The sequence below is a fragment of the Colias croceus genome, chromosome 5, assembly GCF_905220415.1.
Source record: "Colias croceus chromosome 5, ilColCroc2.1".
Lineage (NCBI taxonomy): Eukaryota > Metazoa > Arthropoda > Insecta > Lepidoptera > Pieridae > Colias > Colias croceus.
The window spans coordinates 12,645,618-12,668,642 of record NC_059541.1 but is presented as its reverse complement, the minus strand read 5'-3'; the positions used below and the strand labels follow the sequence as shown (position 1 = coordinate 12,668,642).

At 40.0% G+C, this 23,025-nt stretch overlaps 2 protein-coding genes across 2 annotated transcripts in view; one reads left to right on the top strand and one right to left on the bottom strand.

Moving 5' to 3' along the window:
• Window positions 1-941: 941 nt before the first annotated feature.
• Window positions 942-3,399, top strand: LOC123691947. The gene is made up of 2 exons (XM_045636542.1): window positions 942-1,788; window positions 3,233-3,399. The coding sequence occupies exons 1-2, from the start codon at window positions 942-944 to the stop codon at window positions 3,397-3,399; spliced, it is 1,014 nt and encodes a 337-aa protein (XP_045492498.1).
• The window catches only part of LOC123691679 (fat-like cadherin-related tumor suppressor homolog), a 79,147-nt gene continuing 59,106 nt past the window's right edge, over window positions 2,985-23,025 (bottom strand). The window contains exons 32-38 of the mRNA XM_045636195.1: window positions 20,625-20,846; window positions 17,596-20,127; window positions 16,893-17,502; window positions 15,900-16,373; window positions 12,270-12,587; window positions 12,073-12,183; window positions 2,985-4,137 (exon numbers count right to left, since the gene is read on the bottom strand). Coding sequence (XP_045492151.1) covers window positions 3,971-4,137; window positions 12,073-12,183; window positions 12,270-12,587; window positions 15,900-16,373; window positions 16,893-17,502; window positions 17,596-20,127; window positions 20,625-20,846 — 4,434 coding nt within the window. The 3' untranslated portion in view covers window positions 2,985-3,970. The remainder of the gene's footprint in view (window positions 4,138-12,072; window positions 12,184-12,269; window positions 12,588-15,899; window positions 16,374-16,892; window positions 17,503-17,595; window positions 20,128-20,624; window positions 20,847-23,025) is intronic.

Below are 23,025 nucleotides of genomic sequence, written 5' to 3'. Positions count from 1 at the left end.
ACTCCTTACCTATCCACTCAATAATATGTATTGTGTTTTTGGCTTTAATAGATTAAATTAAATTTGTATTAGAATTCATTTTAATTGATAAAATTAATAAATATCACTATGTATTAGATTAAATTTGAAACTGTTATAAATTAATTGTATCACTTATAATATTATGTAAAATAGCATGCACAAAAAAAAAATATATATATATATAATATAATAAAAATTAAAAAAAAAAAAAAAAAAAAAATAAATAAATATGTAAAAAAAGAAAAAAAAATACTAATAAAAAAATAATAACAAAAAAAATATATATATTATAATAAAAAAAAAATATATTAATTATAATATTAAAAAGAAAAGAAAAAAAAATACTGCATGTTATAATAAAAAAAAAAAAAAAAAAAAATGCATGTTATATTATAAAAATTATGCATGTTATAAAACTAGTTAAGAGACTAAAAATAATATGTAATTGTATTATGGTAGTTGACGGGACTACCTCATTAATTGTGACGAGTAAACCATCCTTTTGAAAAACAAAAAATTATATTATCTAAAAAAAAGGCACGGACCTTGAGTCTGTGGAGTTTGTTTTATTTAAAAAAAAAAAAAAAAAAAAAAAAAAAACCTAACCTAACCTAACCTAACCTAACCTAACCTAACCTAACCTAACCTAACCTAACCTAACCGCCCTCCTTTCCACGAGGAGGTTGAAATATGACGTGCCACGGCTCGCTATGGGGAGTGTGGAAATAAAATATTTTTCTCAAATGAAGATTTTAGGCCTAACGATCGACAGCGGCCTCACTTTTAACGCCCACGTCGGGACGGTATGCCAAAAGGCAATCGCCCGATATAAACTCTTGGCTAGGGCAGCCAGAGTTGGTTGGGGACTTAGCCCAGATATTATAAAAACTATTTATGTAGCTGTTATCGAACCGACTATTATGTATGCATCGGCAGCGTGGGCACCCACCGTGGAAAAGATGGGGGTCCAAAAAAGGCTGAACACCGTACAACGGGGGTTCGCCCAAAAGATCTGCCGAGCATATCGGACCGTCTCCCTGAACTCAGCTATGCTGTTGGCGGGGATACTCCCCCTTGACCTCAGAATACTCGAAGTCTCGAGATTATATGGGATCAAGAAGGGGGTGTCGCACCCAGCGTTGGGAGACAGGGAGGTGGAAAGAATGGCTCCGGCGATTGAGGACCCACATCCGGCAGAGCAGGAAGGGCTGGGGTTCGGGCTGGTGGACGAGGACTCGTATTCCGACGTGGCTAATAGCCACGTACATAGGATCTACACGGACGGCAGCAAGATTGAGGGTCGAGTCGGAGCCGCCCTTTCCGTATGGGAGGGGGAGGCCGAGACGAAGGCCGTCAAGCTTGCTTTGCCGCCGTATTGCACCGTCTACCAGGCCGAACTCCTAGCGCTCCAAAGAGCAGTAATTAGAGCCTGCAAGAGTGGAGTGTCGAAGGTCGGCATCTTCAGCGACTCCAGATCGGCCCTCCAGGCCGTCACACTCGGTTCCCCTCACCCCCTTGCTGTGCAAACAAGGGCGGCCCTCCGAAAAGCTGCTTCGCAGAGGCGGGAGGTCGCTCTGTTTTGGATTAAGGCGCACGCAGGGCTAAGGGGGAACGAAAGAGTTGACCAATTAGCCAAGGAGGCCGCTCTGGGGTCGAAGAGGAAACCCGACTACGATCTGTGTCCTGTTTCATTCGTCAAGCGTATCTTGAGACAGGATACGATCGGGGAATGGGACAGGAGATACGATGTGGGGGAGACGGCTGGAGGCACGAAGCTCTTTTTCCCAAGCGCTGCTGCTGCATACAAAATAGTTCGGAAAATAAACATCACTCACCACACCACACAAGCACTGACTGGACACGGTGGATTTGCCTTCTACTTGAACAGATTCAAGCTGAAGGAGAATCCATCGTGTCTGTGTCAGCCCGGAGTCGACGAGACGGTTTCTCACCTGTTGCTCGAGTGTCCGATTTTTGCAAGAGATAGATATGTTATTGAGCAAAAATTGGGCATCGCGATGACGGGTGAGAATCTGCCCGCGGCCCTGGGGGATAAAATGAGAACTGAATTTTTGGAATTTTGCGAAAGAATTGTGAGGGTGGTGAATAAACGAAATTGTGATAAGCTACTGTGATATTAGGGTTAAGTTTTATAAGTGTTGTGCCGTATTGTTTTATTGTTTTTATAAATTTCATTGTAATGTTTTTAATTTATGTAGGTTTTAAATGCAATATTTAATTTTAGTATTTTATTTGTAAATTTTAAACTGTATTAATTTATTATATTTTATTTTTCCCATTGCAATGTTTTAATTAATGTAAGTTTTTAAAAGTAATATTTAATTAAGTAATTTTATGTTTTAGTATTAATTTGGAAAATTGTAAATTATTAACTTGTATTTTTTTTACTTAAAATTGTATTATTTAGGCCTAATTGTTAATAAAAAATTCTTGGTATTTATTTGATTGAAAGCAAAATAAACATCTCTGGACAATATTCCAGAGGAAAGCATACAACACCCTGAGATGGCGGGTGCTTTTTTTAAAAAAAAAAAAAAAAAAAAAAAAAAAAAAAAAAAAACCTAACCTAACCTAACCTACTACTATGATAATACGTTCAGTATTCATCACACTTACAAACCAAGTCGTCCCCTATTATAGTAGTTTACTACTACTATGATAATACGTTCAGTATTCATCACACTAACAAGCCCAGTCGTCCCCTATTATAGTAGTTTACTACTACTATGATAATACGTTCAGTATTCATCACACTAACAAACCCAGTCGTCCCCTATTATAGTAGTTTACTACTACTATGATAATACGTTCAGTATTCATCACACTAACAAACCCAGTCGTCCCCTATTATAGTAGTTTACTACTACTACGTTCAGTATTCAACTGGTTAAATAAAATTAATCATGTTAAAAGGGTTGAAGTGAAAAATTAAAGTCAATATATAATTTCAATTTTTTTATTAGTCGTGTCAAAAATTACGCAACATTCGTAAAATAAATTATAATTCGTACAATAGTCGCGAACGATTGCTCATTAACAAATCGAGCGCGTCGGCGGCGATCGTAGCGGTCAGTCAGCTCGCCGCCGCACGCTCCACTGTACACATATAAAAATAGATCCTTAACAATACGCTAGCCTACAAGGATAGAGTTCTGTAAATGCATTTAAAGTTATGATATGAAAACTATAGTCAGAGCACCATTTCGATTTAGTTCTCCGACGCGGCGCGGCGGCGCGGGGCGCTGCGGTCGCAAGCTCGCGCACCGCTCGCCGCCCGCCTCTCTCGGCGCCGAGAACGCTTTTCCCATGCATTATCTACATTATATACATACATCATTCCTAATAACACAGACATAATTATGTACAAGTCATCATTCGATACACACATACACACGGGGTCTCCGTCACGTCGAGGCAGTGAACCGCCCTATTGAATGTACAACTTATTTTAATATATTACATACACAAAAGGCAATGCATCGTGGAGCGTGTTCACTCGCCGGAGACGCACGTGAAACGACACACAAACACGTACACGGCACAAAGTTAAATCATCCCTATTCGCGATCACTTCACGAACAATTATTAATATACGCCGTACATTTAAAGTGAGTATATACAAACATAAAACGTCGACATCGTTCACTACTCAGGTTACCACGGGTTTAGATCATCGGAATGTATAATTTTTTTTTGACAATTTTACAAACGGACCAGTCAGGTTATCTAATAACTAAAAAAACATACTATGAAAATACAATTAACGTTGGAAATTTGAATCGTCAAGGAATTCAGTGCTATTTTACGTTTTAAAAATGAACTGTAGAGTCTAGGACAGTCGCAACCGTGGCAATGTCTCGGTGGATCGCGGGGGTGGCGGCTAGAGGGCGCGCGAGCGCGGCGCGGGCTCGCGGGCCGCGCGCCGCCGTCACACGTCGGTGTGGCGCGCACCCGCACCGCCCGCACCGCCCGCACCGCCCGCACCGCCCGTACCGCCCGCACCGCACTCCTCGCCCTCGGACTCCTCGATCTCGCACAGGTTGGTCGACAGGTCGCTGCACGATCCTCCGCGGCCGAGCAACGAGTGTCGTTCCTCTGAAAGAGTACAATATCTTATTTTCCTTTCGATAAATTAAGTATTTCAGGTCTATGTAGTCCCTGAATAATATTTTTGATGTTCGTAATGTGATAATGACGTCTTAGATGCGCAATATCACATATAATTAACATACATATAACATTTCGCTCCAATTTTTGTGGTTTTTCTTTTTAGTTTTGCACTTGCCTCACGTTTCAGTTTAATCATAATTGTACGGTTTACGTATTACATCGAAAGTGGACTGTATTTAGGTCGCTATAAATGCTGCTAATGATGCTATGATATTATGGGACAACTGGGAACACTTTAATGGCTGCTAATAATTATATATGTGATTTACGCGGATTCGAGCGGATAGAGCACTCGGGCGCTGCTATGGGTGAACTGCTCTTTTCGGCCGGCTCGGCCGTCGCACGATAATACTGCTGAGGCAGCTTGACCTCATTTACGTTATTGCTCAATTATTGTAATATGTAATGTAACTATGGATAATAAGTAATTTAAAGTAAAATATTTGTTCGCTGCTCGAACATGCTCCCGAGGCCCACAGAAGATATATATTAATTTTTTATAAGTCTTCAAATGTTTATAATGCTTAGAGATTATATTTCCACCACCGAGTCACTTATTATAGCAGAGCGTTTGTTAGCTATTGGCGATGTCGACCTATCGCTCCTTTTAAAACGCGCACTTGCCCATCGTCTGAGTCTGTTTTGTTCACATGACGCTACTTCACTGATACACTCTCCCCGCTCGGGTAAGGGAGACGCACGAACACTAGTAACACTTTTTTGATGCACGCACACACTAGAATCGACACACTCTTGGGGTATTGTCCGAGACTGAATAGTTTGTTGCGCTGCTGGGACGCTCTGCTGTTGGGCTCCTGGGACGCTCTGCTGTGGAGTCGCTCGACTCCTTCGCCACCACACGAAGAAAAAGATGCTTGCTAATATTGTTAATGCTAGTGTTCCATATGATACGGCATATTGGTGTAGGTCGTGTTGCGAAATACCTAAGGTATCCGTTTCATCGACAGCGTTTTTCATAATTTTTATTTTCTCCCCAAGAGATTTTAATGATGTATTGATTTCTTCGTTGTCAGAGTAGTTTGTGATAGGCAGAGCAGAGTTAATCAGATTGTGGATGGGATTTAATTTGGTTTCTAATATGTCCGGTTTCAGATATAGCTTGTTTTCAAGTTGCTTATATGAGTATAGAGTGATATCATGTCCCTTTATTATGCATTGTTTACTCAGTGATATAAGTCCGGCCTTGCTGACTTGGCGCGACTGTATGTCATTATCACATAGAATACGTATGTGTGCAGTATCGCATTGAAAATATAAATATGTAGTTAGATCATGTAATTGTATCCAATTACTTTTACAGCTGTTTATATTGTATTCACATTTGTTATTTTTTATTTCGCAAAAACGTTCATTGTTGCTAAAACTTATTATGGGACCGTGCAATTGGCAAAAATAAATATCATTTTGGTTTTGACATGCTTGTAGTTCGGCTAAGGTTAATGTTATGTAGGCATCTCTCTTTATGTTTATAGAAATATATTCCGCTATTGGTTTTATGCTTATCATATTGCTGTTAACTTGCTTGGGTATGGGTATCAGTCTGTATAGTTGGAAATTGTCCCGGCTAATCAATGGTATGAGGATTTCAAATATAAAAAAGTTTTCGGTAATTCTAGCTTTTACTTTTATTAATTTATAGATTTTATATAGGTCTGTATGGATGTTTTCTATTGGTAACGTAACGTCCTTGGATATTTGGCTGGATATAATTTGCAGCTCGTCGCGCAATTGTTTCGGTGACAATAAGTGTACATTTATCTGGCCGTGATAAATTTCAGTGGTAGTGTCCAATAAAGTATCTTGAATTCTACGTAAGTTCTGAATTAAATTGTTGCAACTTGCACGCTATTGCTGATAAGGTTACTTCCTGAATGGTTTCAATTTCAGATTGGATTATATTTGTTTTGTTGTTTAAGATATTTAAATGTCTGTTAAACATTTTGTACTGGGTTTCTATGGTTTTTTCTGTTCGCTTTAAGATGTTAAATTCGGCTTCTAGGACCGATGTTTGGTTCTTCCAAAGTTGAGTTATATGATTTGCGTTATTTTGAATTAGCTCGATTTCCTGTTCATATTTCTCAGCAAAGCTTTGATCAAGTACTCCAAATAATGAATTAGCCACTGAGCCGACCGCATTGAAAAGACCGCGCCGGGTTCTTGACCGCGCGTCGAAATGCTGATTCAGTAACAGCTGGTTGTAGTATTGGAGTTCATTGTAATCGTGACGTATTTGTAACAATATAGTCTGGCAGTGATTTGATTCATTCATGTTAGTGCAGGTTTTTTCTAAGTAATCCGATAAAAGTTCCGCTGCTTTGTTCCCTTGCCAATATGGAGACATGTCAAAATATGCGATTATCTTCCATTTGTCCCTAGCTAGTTGCATTTCGCCCATCGAGTCAAAGTATATGGATAGATTGCTTTCAAGCTGTTTTAACTTATATTCCGCTGTAGAGTAGGATAAAATGCTCATAAAAAATATTAATGATAGTACGACGCTTACAAGTTTTGAAGGAATATTTTGTCTGATTCGACATTTCTTTCTTTCGCTTTTCAATTCGCTGCTGCTGTTTTGAATGATTGGACTTTCCTTTCTTTCGCTTTTCAATTCGCTGCTGCTGTTTTGAATGATTGGACTTTCCTTTCTTTCGCTTTTCAATTCGCTGCTGTTGTTTTGAATGGATATATTATTATTTTGCTGATAATTGCTTTTTTCTTCGAGTGGTAATAATGATAACTTTACTACTGGCCGCTTTAAGATCCCATTTTTTGTTTTTAATGTAACGACTCTTACTAACCCGTCGCTTCCTGGATGGGTTTCTACTACTCGGCCCACTGGCCACTTCCCGGCTGGCATAATATCATCGTGAATGGTCACTAAATCCCCTATTTTAAGGTTCCTTTGAGGTTCTAACCATTTGCTTCGAACCGTCAACTGGCTGAGATATTCATTTTTCCACCGTTTCCAAATATCATTAAAAGTTTTATCTACTAAGTACCATCTAGTCCTGGCATCATGTGCTGTTTCTATGAGAGTATTCTCCGCTCGCTGATTTAAGAAATGTGAAGGTGTTAAGAAATCTAAATCTTCTACGTCTTCCGTAATTGAACATAAAGGCCTTGAATTAAGGCATCCTTCTATCTGTGCAAGGATTGTGCTGTATTCTTCAAAGGTTAAAGCTTGCTCTCCCACTACTCTTTTTATATGCTGTTTTAGGCTTCTTATCGATCTTTCCCAAATTCCTCCTGCGCTAGGCCACGATGGACAATTCCAGTGCCATTCTATCTCCATTTCAGTGATTTCTTTGTAAAAACTATCGCTAAAATTGCTTATTAATTCATTATATTCTTGTTGTATAATTTTATTTGCACCGACAAAGTTCGTGCCATTATCTGAATATATATGCTTTGGGGTTCCGCGTCGTGCTGCCATGCGTCGCAGAGCCGCTATGAAAGTTGTGCTGCTGAGGTCGGAAACTATCTCTATATTATGTACTGCTTTCGTAACCATGCATATGAATAACGCTATGTAACCTTTTGTGGTTTTTACTCCTCGACCTTTATTAATCTTGACGTTGACGAATCCCGTAAAATCAACTCCTGTATGATAAAACGGAGGAGCTGGATTGACACGATAGCTAGGCATATCTCCCATTAGTTGATGTAATTTTGTAGGTTCTCGCTTCTTACATGTGATACAGGTCCGAAGTTGCTTTTTTGTTGCTCGATATCCTTTGATTATCCAGTACTTTTGCCTTAAAATTGAAATAGTAATTTTTGCTCCACCGTGAAAAGAAAGTTCGTGTGCTTCATTTATAAGTAGTTCCGTTAAACGCCCGCTATATGGAATAATTATTGGATGTTTCATATCTTCGCTGATGTTTGAATTTTTTAAACGTCCTCCAACTCTTAAAATACCATTTTCATCTAAAAATGGATTTAAGCTTAATAATGCACTATTAGATCGTAATTTATTGTCCTTTTTTAATTGCTCTAAATCAGCTGAGAATTCAGTCGATTGAACATATTTAATAATTGCTGTTTTAGCTTTTCTCACGTCTTGTAATGTGAGATACGTCGGCCTTTGTTTTAATGACGGTGTAATCGCTCGTAATATCCATGCTAATACTCGTACTATTTTAAATAATGAACTATATTTGTATAATAAATGATCTATTATGCTTGATGTGTATGCTTTTTGAATAATATTAACTTGTTTTCTTATTTCTAAATTTGTCGTATAATTAGTGTGCTGCTGCTTATTTTTAAAATCTGAACTTAATAACCATCCCGGACCTCGCCACCATAATAAGTTTTCTTTTAATTGTAATGCTGTTTGACCTCGACTCGCTGCGTCAGCTGGATTTTCCTTCGTTTTTACATAGCGCCATGATTGAGGTTGCATTGTTTCGTGAATTTTCTTTACCCGATTTGCTACAAAGGGCTTCCAACGGTCGGGGTTTCCGTTGATCCATCCAAGGGCTACCATTGAATCGCTCCAACCATAAATTTCAACTTTTGTGCTGCTGATGCTATTTTTTATTTTATTCATTAACTTTGTTAATAACTCCATGGCACATAATTCTAATCTAGGTAACGATACTTCTTTTTTATTCGGTACTAATCTGGATTTTGCTGCTATTATTATAGTTGAGATTGAGCTATTTTTTACGACTCTGGCATATACGACGCATGCATAGGCTTTTATTGAGGCATCGCAGAACCCATGTAATTCAATTGTGCTATTCTCATCACATTTATACCATCTGGGAATTTTAATACATTTTAACGTGTTTAGCTCCTTTTTTATTTTTATCCATTCGCTTTTTATATCTTGGGAGACTGGATCACGCCATTCAAGATCTGCTTGTAACCATACTTTTTGAAATAAAATCTTAATTTTTGTTGTAAGTGGCGTCAACCATCCTAATGGGTCAAATAGCTTAGACATTTCCGATAATAATTTTCTTTTCGTTAACTTTGCTGAGTATTCATTTATTACGCTATCATAGTCAAATACAAATACGTCACTAATCGGGTCCCATCGTAGGCCTAAGGTTTTCGGCGTGTTTTCCGTTTTAAACATAAATGTTGATTGCTCGTCTCGTTCTTCGCTGATAATGTTTTTAATAAGGCTCGTATCGTTTGCAATCCATTTTCTCAAAAGGAACCCTGCTCCGCTAAGTACCTGATTCACCTCCGCTATTTTTTGCTGACCTTCGCTAATTGTGTGTGCTCCCGAGATGTAGTCATCCATATAAAACTCTTCTTTAATGCTTTTTGCTGCTTTTGGGAAATTATTTTGCTCATCTTGTGCTAGCTGATTCAACGTCATAATTGCTAAGAAAGGTGCTGCTTTCGTTCCGTAAGTGATAGTTGTTAATTGATATGCTTTTATAGGCTGGTCCGGGCTTGATCTCCACCATATCTGTTGAAGTTTTTGGTCTTCTTCTTTTACTAATATTTGTCGATACATTTTTTCAATATCAGATGTATAGGCGTAACGGTATAGTCTCCAATTGATAATGATACTTTGTAAATCCTTTTGCATATTGGGTCCCTTGTGCATAAGGTCGTTTAAGCTGTAGCCTGTCGTGGTTTTAGCTGATCCGTTAAATACCACTCGTAGTTTAGTGGTGCTGGATGCTGCTCGCTGTACCCCATGATGTGGTAAAAAACATTGTACGCTTGAATTTAATGCTGCTATTTTCATGTGTCCCAGTTGTATATATTCGCTCATAAATTGCTTGTATTGCTCCGATAATTCATGCTGCTTATTAAGTTTATTTTCTAAATTCATAAATTGTGCTAATGCAAGTTTTTCAGACGATCCCAATTTTTGTAACGCTTGATCCTCCATAGGTATGCTTACTTCATAACGCCCGTTTTTTAATCGCTTTGTAGTTGCTAAGTAATAATCTAAACATTGCTTATCTTTCGCTGACATATCATTTTGCTCCTGTATATCCTCTATTTTCCAAAAATCTTGAATCTCTTGTATGTGATTCAAAATAACGTTGCAATGGAAGGTATTTATGCTGCCTCCACATAATAACCAACCCAATTGCGTCTGCTGTGCTAGTGGTTGTGAGATTTCGCGGCCTCGAATGATCCCATCTAACATAATGTATGTATAAATATCTGCTCCAAATAAAATATCTACTGCTCGGCTTTTGTTAAATTCTGGATCTGCTAAGTTTAAGTGCGCTATACATTTCGACCAGCCGGGTTTTTCAAACGATCTATTAGGTAGATTTTTTATAAGATTAGTCATGATGAATGTATCGACGTTGAAGGTAAAATTGTTATATATAGATTGGCAATTAATCTTGAGTTTTCCACGACAGTTGTTTTCTTGGCCCCCTACACCAAGGACGATCCCTTTGCTTTGTTGGCGTTTTAAGCCCAGTTGCTGTGCTGCTCGTTCGGTTATGATGCTAATTTGAGACCCTTGGTCGATCAGTGCTCGCATTATGTGCTGTTTGCCATCTTCAGCTGTTACCTTTACCAATGCGGTGGCTAAAAGTACTTCAGAATCATCTTGTTGAGACGTATTCGCTTGATTTTTGGGGCTGTAATACACCTGTCTTTGGGTGTTGCTACTCATCAATTTTTTATTTCTAAAATTCTCGCTAGCTTGCTGCTTAAAACATTCGTGTAATAACGTGTGATGTGGGCCTGCACACACATGACACCGTTTATTCGAAGTACATTGATTCCCATTGTGATCAAAAATGCAATTAATGCAGAAACGTAATTGCTTAACCGTTTGAAGTTTATTCATAAAAGGTAATTTAATAAATTGTGGACAGTTAGTGAGCGCGTGTTCGAAATTGCATAAGGGGCATTTTTTCGCTGAGGTGTGCATTGACGTCAGTGACCTCTTTACTTGGTTATTAATATTAATTCTATTTGAATTAATATGTATAGGTTGTCTGTTCGTTGCTAATAATTGGTTTGATGTTCTGTAATATCTTTGTTCTGATGCTGAATTTTGGTTTCTTCGTGATGATTCAAGCGATGTAAATTTGTTCTCAAGGAAATCCAAAAATTCTTGTAGTATAGGGAGCTCTCGAGTACTTTTTAATGATTCTACGTATTCAGAATAAGTTTCGCTGTCTAATTTTTGTGATAATAAATGTACCAATAGCGGATCCCAAGTAGTTATATCTACGCCTAGGTTCTTTATAGCGTGTAAGCTTTCTAATGTGACGTCATGTAATTTCTTGATTGCTATATATGATTGCTGTTGTATAATAGGTAAATTGAGAAATATGTTAACGTGCGATGTAAAAATTAGCTTCTTGTTATTAAATCGATGATTTAGGATGTTCCAACAAACTAAATAATTGTCGGAGCTGATAGGCAAATGCTGTATAAGGCGCTCGGCTTCCCCGCTTACTTTAGCTTTCAAAAATTGCATTTTTTGCGCGTTCGATATTGATGTATTTTTATGTATAGTTTCATTAAAAAGGTCTTTGAATGATACCCACTGATGATAATTGCCAGAAAATGTCGGTATATCCATCTGCGGAGTTGATTTATCTCTATGACTTGTTGCACACATTTTCGAATTTATAGCTCTCTTTGTATTGATATATTATATTTTCTCATGTTTAGTAAAATTAATTTCGTATGTTTCATCTTCCTCTCCAAGTTCACCGACTATCTCCCAATGTAGATTTTCCACCGCTGTCCATCGATTGTGGAGAATACGAAGAGAGTCTTCATATTCCCACTTCTCCTCCAAATTATTCACGTCAATATTGCTTACTGCTCTGATGAATGCTTTAAAATTGACTTCCTGCTTCCGTGATAAGGTAAATAATATAAACCAACCTAGCATCGTTATGAGGCTGTGAGCGTCCGTGTCCCGGAGCGACCGGCAGCGCAGGGCGTCCTCGTCCGTCACCGGTAAGTACTCGTCCGGGTGCAGCAAATAAGAGGAGGCTGCAACGAAGCCGAATATATCTTAAGCGTTATGGAATTTCTTAAAATACTTTATAGAACAACAAGCTAACAAAAGGTAAGCTCACCGTCCGTGAACCTCTGCGTTTCGAGATCATCGGGAGCGGAGTCCGTGTCGAGCGGCAGAGCGCGGGGCGAGCGCGCGGAGCGGGGCGAGCGCGGGGAGCGCGGCGAGGGGGGCGAGGGCGCGGACGACGAGTCGGGCCGCTCGGAGCCCGCCACCTCGCTGATGCCGGGCAGCCCGCCGCCGCCGCACCAGTCCGAGCAGTCCCAGTGGTAGCCGCCCACCAGGTCGCCGCCCGGGCCAGGCACGCCCACCGCGCCCACCGCGCGCCGCACCGTGGCCGGCGACGGGGCGCGCACGCGAGGCTTGCAACTCTTCAAATCTGACATAATAGTGTGGATAATAGTTAGTATATTATGTATGTAATAGGTGAATTATAGAAACAAAAAACCAAAGTTGTTGCTCTGTAACAAGAGATTTATTTTTATTTTCACAAAACACAATTATTTTACAATTAATTACTAAATACAAGTTATACTTAATTACTAACCTGTAACAAGAGAAACAACATTAAAAGCTATTGTTTCAAATAATGTTTGCTCAGAAATATTTCTTTATAAATTATAACCACGTTGCTTAATCACTTTACAAAACCAGAGAGTCTAATGTCTAAGGAATGAACCATAACGAGCAGAGCTGTCACCACAGATTAAATACTTTAAAATTAAATGTCTAAGACAATGCGCGGGTTATTCAAAATGCAATGAAGTACCTAGGAAAGAGCTTCATTTCATTTTACATCTCCCCCCCTAAAATGTTATATAGCTAAATAATAGAATGACACAATATTATGTAGTTATGTAATAGAATGATAATGCTATTTAGACAGTGGTATAAGCTTAGTAATGTGAAACAAGTTAGATTCAAATTTTTTGTAACCCGTATTTACTTTATAAATAGTGTTAGATAATTTTTCCAAAATTTCATAAGGTCCAATCTTTAATTCGTCAAGTTTTTTCCTGTTTAACCGATTGCCATTTTCCACATAGACAAAGTCTCCTGCTTTCAATTGAATATTTTTTCTATTTTTGTCGAATTGTTGTTTATTATAATTATGGGATTTGATAGTTCTCTCCAAAGCGATCTTCCTATCTTGTAATAAATCATTTTGTGTTTTATGTTCTCTCAATTCGTAAGGTAACATATTAATAACTCTTCCTTCCATTAAATATATTGGTGAAAATCCGGTCACAGTGTGTTCAGTTTCATTATATTTCCGGGTACATTCATGGGCAATAGTTGTCCATGCTATTTTATCATTCTTTTCATTTATTTTACACCTTATCCTGTTCACTAACGTTTGGTTTAAGCGTTCATTTATTCCATTTGAAAACGGTGCATTTACTGCGGTAAAGACAATAGGTATGTTTTCTTGTTTTAAGAAATTTTTGAACTCTTTAGAATTTATTCCTGGGTATTGATCTGATAGGATCATTCCAATTTTATTTTCAGGAGTAATTTTTTTTACAAGTTTTATAAAATCATTTCCGCTTTGAGTTTTTGATGTCAATATGTAAGCATACCTAGTGAAATGGTCAACTAAAAGATGTAAATATGTCTTAGTAGAGCGAGAGCCCCCAAATCCACCAATGGTATCTATTGAGACTATTTCAAAGGGATACGAAGCGGGACCCAGATGAGACATTAGTCCATATTTAAATTTAGTTCTGGATTTATTTTTAATGCATATTTCACAATTATCACATATTTGTTTAATATTATGTATTAAATTTTTTGCTGTATAATATGGTTTGATTTTATTTTCTGTTTGTGTTCTTCCTATATGACAATATGTATGGTGTATGTTTTTTATTAATTTTTTACTAAATTCTTCGGTGAGTATAATTTTCTCTTTTTTTCCTATTTTTTTTTTTTTTTTTTTTTTTTTTTTTTTTTTTTTTTTCATTTCATTTTACATGTATAATTTGCTTTATATTATTTAAACAGACAAAAACAACAATAGATTTGAATCGATCGTGTTATTTATTTATTTTTTATGTATATTGTTATTATATGTATATATTTATTATTTTTATTTATATGTTTAGATAGTGTATTTGAATATAACGTAATATGTGTAATAGATTTTTTTTTCCAGTTTTCCTTGTTTGATTGCCTTGTTTTTGCTCACCCACTTTTGTTTTGTGTATTTCCTTTATATGAAGGGTTGCCTGGTAGAGATCGCTACCTAGCGATAAGGCCGCCTTTTGCTTATTTTATATTATGTGTTGTGTGCTTTTCCACTTGTATTTATTTATTTATAAGCAATAAATAATATTCATTCATTCATTCATTCATACCTACCCATATCATGAAACATAATATAGAAGGGAACAAAGAGTCGCACGATAAATGAGACTCATAGTTCAGGATACATCGCCCATTTTTGCAAGTGACTACAGACTATCAAGCTGATTTTCCGTTTGTAGCTTTATTTTGATGAGACACCGAATAATTTCGTGTACGAAACTCTCGATTGTGGTAGCTAACAGAGATAACAAGGATAAAATTTTTTGATTTGATGGTTCTCAAATATTTATTACGCAATTTGTAGGATAATATGTCTGTTGAATTATATAAACATTAACTAAGTGAAAACAAAAAAATCAGCTTGTTAGTAATCATTTATGATGACCTCGTTATCGATACACTTTGGAAAGGGGGACTCTTTGAACCAACCATAGATTTTGTAGGACAAATATTTTTACGAATAATTTAGGTAATTATCTTGAGATTGAACAGAAAAAAATTCAGTTACTTAGTAATAAAAATTTTTGAACCATCAAATCAAAATTTTTTATCCTTATTACTTATCTCTGTTAGCTACCACAATCGAGACTTTCGTACACGAAATTATTGGGCGTCTCATCAAAATAAAGCTACAAACGGAAAATTAGCTTGATAGTATCTAGTCACTTGCAAAAATGGGCGAAGTATCCTGAACTATCAAAGAAAAAGGGTCGCGGGCACGACCAGTTAATCTATACATAATATAATAAATCTGTAGAAGGGTCAATTCTGTACATTAAAAATATTGAAAAAATAAATAGCAGGGGGTGTTCCTGGATCGATACCAAACCCAAATATTTGATTAAAAAATTTTTTGTCTGTCTGTCCGTCTGTCTGTCTGTCTGTCTGTCTGTATGTGAAGGCATCACGTGAAAACTAACGGTTCGATTTCGATGAAACTTGGTATAATTATACCTTATTATCCTGGGCATAAAATAGGATACTTTTTATCCCGGAAAAATACGTAGAAAAAAAATTAATCTTAATTTCTCCGCACGGACGGAGTCGCGGGCGGAAGCTAGTATTAAATAATGACGTAGACTGTAGAGACATAAACAGAGCATAAGTTGAATTTGATATTTTTGGTTGTATGGCATTCATATAAATTTATAAAGAATAGAAAAAAATCGATCACGAGGCGGGACTCGAACCCGCATCCTTTCGCGATAATTCGGAGCGGATGCCTGACCAACTCGGCCACTCGTGACCCACCAGAGCGATCGAATTTATTATATTCTTTCAGTTTTATAATAAAATAAAATAAAATTTATGTGTCTAAAGGACACACCGCGCGCACACATCTTTTATATTCTTTATAAATTTATATTTATAGAGCATAGGTTACCATTATAAATTTTGTTGTCCACGAACGTTTGAAGATGCATCTGTTCGGACCACGGCTTTCGGTCGTGGTCGATGTTGAGGTTGCGCAGGTAATCGGGCGGGATCCCCTCGAGCTCGTCCCCCGCGGAGCCGTAGGAGCGCAGCGTGTCGATGTTGTTGAGCGGCGGCGGGTCGGCGCAGGACGCGGGCCGCTCGCGCCGCACGGCCTCCAGGTTGGACAGCTTGCAGGCGCGCGGCGGCAGCTTGTCCAGCGCGCTGTTGAGCGGCGCGGAGGGCGCGCGCGGGCGGGCGCGGCGCAGCGCGGCCGGCAGCAGCGCCAGCAGCAGCAGCAGCAGCAGCGCGCCGGCCGCCGCGCCCAGCGGCCAGCGCGCGCGCACGGCCCAGCGCCACACGTCCCGCAGCGCGCGCGCCCCCGACTCGCCCGCCTCGCCCGCCATCACCGCGTCCGAGTACAGCGGGTTGCCGCAGTTCATACCTGAACCGATAGCGTATCTTTGAGCTTCATGTAGAAAACATAATATATACATATAACAGGTAGTAAATTAGAATTTTTTCACGATGCATTTACATCGTTGTACAAAAAAAAACATCGAAACCAAATAAAACATCGTTTTTAACAGACTTAAAAAAAGAGGAGGTTATCAATTCGGCCGGTATATTTTTTTATGCATGTACACCGATTACTCCGAGGTTTCTGAACCGATTTTAATGAATGATTCTTTTTTGTTTGATGCGGAATGGTGTCGAATTGGTCCCATAAAAAATTTATTCGGATAGGCCCAGTAGTTTTTATTTTATGAGCATTTTTGTCTGATCTCGATGACTTAATTGAAATGTAGCAAGTAACTTTGATTCTTAGAGTTTTTTTTTATACCAGATTATTATAGTAATTACTTATTCCATTACGTTAATTTATATATAGTTGGGTTTATATTTGATATGTACGTGTATTTTCATGGGTATGTTTACCCATGAAAGTTAAACAAAAGTTTACCTGTTTTATCTGGTGGACAAAGACAGCGGAAGGAACCGGGTTCGTTGAGACAAGTGGCTCCGTTGAGGCACGGCTCGCCGGCGCACTCGTCCACGTCGTACTGGCAGCGCGGCCCGTAGTACCCGCGGCAGCGGCACGACGGACCCCACTCGCCCTCCTCGCACGCGCCGCCGTGCGCGCACACGCCCGCGGCGCACCAGCGGCCGCGCTCGCAGCGCGCGCCCGCCAGCCCCGCGCCGCACGCGCAGCGAAACGAATCGCCCGCCGCCGTGCACACGCCGCCGTGCAGGCACGGCTGCGAGGCGCACGGGTCCGTGTCCACCTCGCAGTTACGCCCCACGAAGCGCGCGTGACACGCGCACGTGTACCCGGCGTGATTGACCCCGTCCTCGAGGAAATCGTCGGCCTCTTTACACGTGCCGCCGTTGAAGCAAGGCTGAGCCGCGCACGGGCCGGGGGGCGGGAGCGGCGCGCACGACGAGCCGACGCGTGCACGTACTCGTCTCAATAGTTGCGCTCGTCCGTCGGAAGAGGTGCCGCCTTCTTCGACGGGTAGCCCCGAGCCGCCGAGTTTCAGGTCGGTTATACATCCGTAAAATCCATAGGTAATCTGTAAGGAAATTGACTCCGTTGCAATATAATAACGAAGTGAAATTTGATCATAAATGATGAAAAAATGACCTCATCAAGAAGTTAAGCGTACCTGTTCTGGCGCCAGGGCATGGGCGTGTCTCTGCAGCGAGGCGCCCAGCAGCAGGCGGTCGGCCCGCACGTCCAGCACGGCGGCGGGCGGCGGCGCCTGCGCGTGCGCGGAGCGGCGGTCCACCGTGAGGCGCAGCGCGGCGCCGCGCCGCTCCAGGCGCGCCTCGTGCCACGCGCCGTCGGCCACGGGGCCGCCTGCGCGCGCTCTCGCCTCGCCCGCGCCTAGCTCCATGCGGACCTGTACGTGGCCGTCCTCCACCTCTAACACTAAGTAGTCCACGCGGCCCGCCGCCCACAGTAACGTGCCTCGAGCGGATCGAGTGCGAAATCTCAAAGATAAAATCAGTTCATCGTCCAGTAGGCGGGCTCCTTCCACCACTCCTCTTTCTAAACGATACGCTAAGTATCCGTCGCCGTTCAGTTGAACTATTGGAGCGGGAATATCGCACTCTAGATCGGTGCAACATTTATAGCCCGGCGGCAAAGATGAAGCGTCGCATCGGACTCCACACTCGCAGGACGCCCTGACGCTGTCGACTGCGATATTCTCGCAACGTTCTCCAGTGAAGCCTCTCGCACAAGAGCACTCGCCGCGTAGTCGATGTGCTGGCGCGACGAGAGATATGACATCTGTGGCGACAACGCGCTGGGTGGCGGCTTGCAGCTCCACGCGTTCCACGCACGCACCGTGCACGCAGCCGCCACAAGTAGCACGGACCAATTCTTCTACCACTAGTCGTGTTCTCTCTTCTAGTCTTTCAAGATGAGCGTGAAGACGACGGCGCAAGGTATCAGCCGGTAAGAATCCATCGATGCCTGGTGAACGGACCGCAAAAGCGACGTCTAAATCTTGGGCAATTTGTCTTCTCTCTCGCCTTGGATGTGTTTTAATTTCTTCTTCGGAAGGTTGCACGCTTACAATGAATACATCTCCAGGTTGACATTCAGTCGCTTCTCTAACAGCTTTGTTAAAACCTTTACGATGGCTCAGAATAAAATCACGATCGGTCACTTCACGAAACCGTACTATGACAGCCTGTGCAAGCATCTCATCAGAAATTAAAAGGATAGAAATTTTAACTATAGCGAAACCTTTAAATTTTCCGTCATCCACTGTGACGTTAAGTCGATAATCACCTATATCTAAGCGGGGAGCCGCCCTTAATGTGCCGTCATTGTGATCGATTTCAAAAAGATCTATGATTGGGTAGGTCGCCCCGTCCATGGGAGTTAATGAATATTTCAGGGTGTCATATGCATCACGATCCGATGCAAATACTCTTCCGATAACGCCTCCAGGAAATTCATCTAGATACGAGTTAACGATGATTTCTAAAGGTGTGACCACGGGCGGATATTGAGATTCCTCGATTATCTTTATATACACCCACGCATCTGAATAGAGAGGTGGAGTTCCGTTATCAAATACCCGCACCTGTAGTACATAGTGGTCTTTAATGCGATGATTAAATCGTGTCGCGGATCTTAAATAGCCGTCTTGTTCTAATCTAAAAGCACCTATTTCATTACCAGATTGAAAATCAAAAGTATACGGTGAACCATTTGGAGGCGCATCGGCATCATTGACTATAAATTTAAGTATCGGATGACCCAACGGTTTATCTTCTTGAACCACAGCAGTGTAATTACTTTGAGTGAATAAAGGTGGATTATCATTTGCATCCATGACCTCGACATTAATTAGTGAAGTCGACTCTAAGGCAGGGATACCACGGTCTCTTGCGCGTACTTCTAAAATATAGGCAGGAGTAGTCTCTCGGTCAAGCGGAGTGAGTACAGAAACGTAGCCAGTGTCCACGTCGATAGTGAAACGGCCCTCTTTATCACCGCGGGTAATCGAGTACGCGATGCGTCCATTGTCTCCGGCGTCGGCGTCATTAGCGATCACTTGCAGCACGTGCGTTCCAGGCGAGGCGTCTTCTTTCACCCGCGCACCGTACGACAATTGGGAGAAAACGGGTGCATTATCGTTGCTGTCGCTCACGGTTATGTTGACGGTGGCGTGATCGCTCAAGGGGGGCGCCCCGCCGTCCACCGCCTGCACCGTCAGATAGTATTCTTTTCGACGTTCATAATCCAGCGGGCGCGCGACCGTCAAGACGCCGGAAGTCCGGTCTACGGCAAAATCGTCCCTATCGTCTCCTCCCACCAGAGAGTAGAAGACGTCCGCGTTGACGCCGGTGTCGCGCGAGGTGGCCCGCACGCGCAGCACCTCGGTGCCGGGCGCGTCGATCTCGGGCACGGTGGCCTCGTACTTGCGGAACTCGAACTCGGGCGGGTTGTCGTTGACGTCGGCCACGGTGAGCTGCACGGTGGCGGTGGCGGAGCGCGGCGGGCGGCCGGCGTCGCGCGCGCGCACCACCACGCGGTGCTCGGCCTGCGTCTCGCGGTCCAGCGGCGCGCGCAGCGTGATGATGCCGCTCTCCGCCGCGAGATCGAACGACTCGTTTTCTTCCACGAAAGAATATCTAACGAGACGGTTCTCTCCGAGATCGGCGTCGGACGCGTGAACCTGAAATATTATACAGGTTTATTTCTAAATATTGTTACCGTAAAACTTGAGAGAACGATATTTTGCGGTTACGAGTGTGAGTAGTTGTTGTTGTATTATTTTATTTATTTTAATAATAAAAGAAAAATACCTACAAGTATAATTTACATACAAAAATACAAAGATTTGTCCGACATGCAAATAAAATAAAATCTACAACGACATTTCTACGCAATATTTTACAAAAAAACAGCACCAGTCTGAAAAATTACAAATTTACAAAGGGGTGGAATATTATTTTTAATAATACACTCTACACCCGCGCGAGATGTTGTGCTCGCGGTCTAAATCGATAACACAAAAGGCTGTTTAAAAAATACAATTTTAGTTTCATTTTGATATTATTTTTAAAATCAAAATTAATAATAATTTTTGAATTGTTCTCGTTTCATAAGGGCTAAATGTTTTTGGAACGATTAAACATTGGTTGGTTTGTTGACGTTAAATTTTTTATATACCTTCGCAACTAGAGTGCCGATTTCTGCGTCTTCGGGTAGCGTGACGCTATACAGTGAAGCGGAAAAGCGCGGCGCGTTGTCGTTGACGTCGTCCAGCTCGATGTCGAGGTCGGAGCTGCACGCCCAGTCGGTCCGCTCGCGGTCTTGAGCGTGCGCCACCAGCCGATAGCGCGGAACACTTTCGCGGTCCAGCTCGCTTCCAACCGTTATCACCCCTGTTTCCTATTCATGAAATTCATTCAAAAAATGATAATGGTAAACGAATGGAATTTGAATTTATATTTTTTGGTTTTATGGCATTCAAATGCTTTATAAATATAAATTTGTAGAGAAATAGAAAAAATTCGATCACGAGGCGGGACTCGAACCCGCATCCTTTCGCGCCATTCCGGGGCGGATGCCTGACCAACTCAGCCACTCGTGACCCGCCAGAGCAATCGAATTTATTCTATTCTTTCAGTTTTATTTATTTCTATTCTCTACAAATTTATATTTATAAAGCATTTGAATGCCATAAAACCAAAAAATATAAATTCAACAAAAAAAAAAAAACCGTGTTCCATCGTTACAATATTGTATTCACTGAAAAGTGCTTCATATTGGTTGAGATGGTTGTTAAATCATCTCAATAGATGGCGCGCGGTGTGTCCCTTAAAACACATAAAAATCAAAACTAAAATTAAAATGTAGAATGTAGATACCTAAACGAGAATGCCCAATTAGTGACTATGGCACTTGGTATCGCAATCAAACTTAATGTGTCAAGATGAAAATATTATAGCTTAATTCTTAGATTACAAAATAAAGTACAGATGGAGCATGACAACCGCCCGTCGCCCTTGTCAAAGAAAATACGAAATCAAAAACAAATACGTCGCTGCACCAGTGCTATAGCGCATATAGTGTCATGCAATACGTCAAAAAGGGTTTGCAATTTTAGTAAAAAAATGCCAAACGCTGTAAAATTTGTTCCCGAAAACAAAAAAAAGATAAAACATCGTTTCACAGGTTTTCTGTAGATTTTAATGAGCATAATACATTATTTTGTTACTTTTATAAAGCTTAAAAACGTCATAGTCGTTTTCGCTAGCGATTTAATTTATGTGAACTCCATGATGGTTATGATGAAAATAAAGTGTCCCGTATTCTCGACTAAAAACTACCGCTATTCGTATTCATATATTATGTTAATTATTATAGTTAATATTGAAACTTTTTTTATGTAATTTATTTAATAAAAAATTGAATACAATTTTTTTGTCCATATATAACTTTAGTAGGCAGGTACTTTATGTAATAAAAGAATTTAAATAAAAATTAAAACTTGACTTCTCATTTATGTATATAGCCTACGTCACTACCGCCACTAACATAATAATTCAGATCATTGCAATGAAACCTCACAACTCAAAATCGGTCCAACGGTTTATACAGCAGGGCGTGTCAAAGAAATATTATACATACATCCATAAACTCGAAAAACATAACCCTCTTTTTTGCGTAGTCGGGGAAAAATTTGGGAAATTTTTCAATATCTGGCAACATTACACGCACACAAAAGCACCGTGTACGTACAGTGCAGCGGCGAAATGACAGCACACATAGCTTTATTGAAAATGACGATAAATTATTCGGTTTAGTTCGGCAACGCTCCATCTGTCTTTTATTTTGTAATCTAAGGCTTAATTTTATTTATTTATTCAAAGATTATATTATTTTAAGATTGATATTAGTACTTTAAGATATGTAATATTATTAAAGGTTTTATGTAAATATGCCACAGTTTTCGACAGTAAAAATAAAACAATAATTTTATTCAACATTAAAAAAAATACTTTATCGAGTTTAAACTAACGATGAACGTGAAGTTTTACATTTATTACATAAGTAATATTTTAATTTACAAGACAATTATTGTGGAAAGTAAATCATAATAAACATTATATTTTCAAAATAAATAATGTTGAACCGTAGACAGAGATTTCTCTGTCTACGTGTTGAACACATTCATTTCAAATAGAAACTCTGTGACATTAATTGACGCATTAGATTAGCAGTAGATTAGCAGTGTTACTAGGTAATGATTAAAAATACCCACCGTGGTGTCGATTTTTATGTCGATTTGTCAAGTATTTAATCTCAATAGATACTGTTACTATTTATTTTATTAAACCCTCATTTTAATCTGCAAATCATTTTACCGAATTAAATTATTGAAAATACGTGCGTCGTAATTGTTATTGTATTTTAAATATACGAGTGTAGCAACACAGCAAGCAATATTGCAATCGAGATAGATATAATAATATGTTTCAAAACATACATTTTACATTGGCTTGGCACCGAGTACCGACATCAAACCCGTTCCGTTCTTCAAGTAGACGTAGTTATTTTTATTTAA

Excerpts from the sequence above, each read along its gene's own strand:
- LOC123691947 (XM_045636542.1), top strand. The coding sequence starts at position 942 with ATGTATGCATCGGCAGCGTGGGCACCCACCGTGGAAAAGATGGGGGTC. Across the intron at positions 1,789-3,232 it reads TGTGGGGGAGACGGCTGGAG|TCAGAGCACCATTTCGATTT; the intron begins GCACGAAGCTCT and ends TGAAAACTATAG.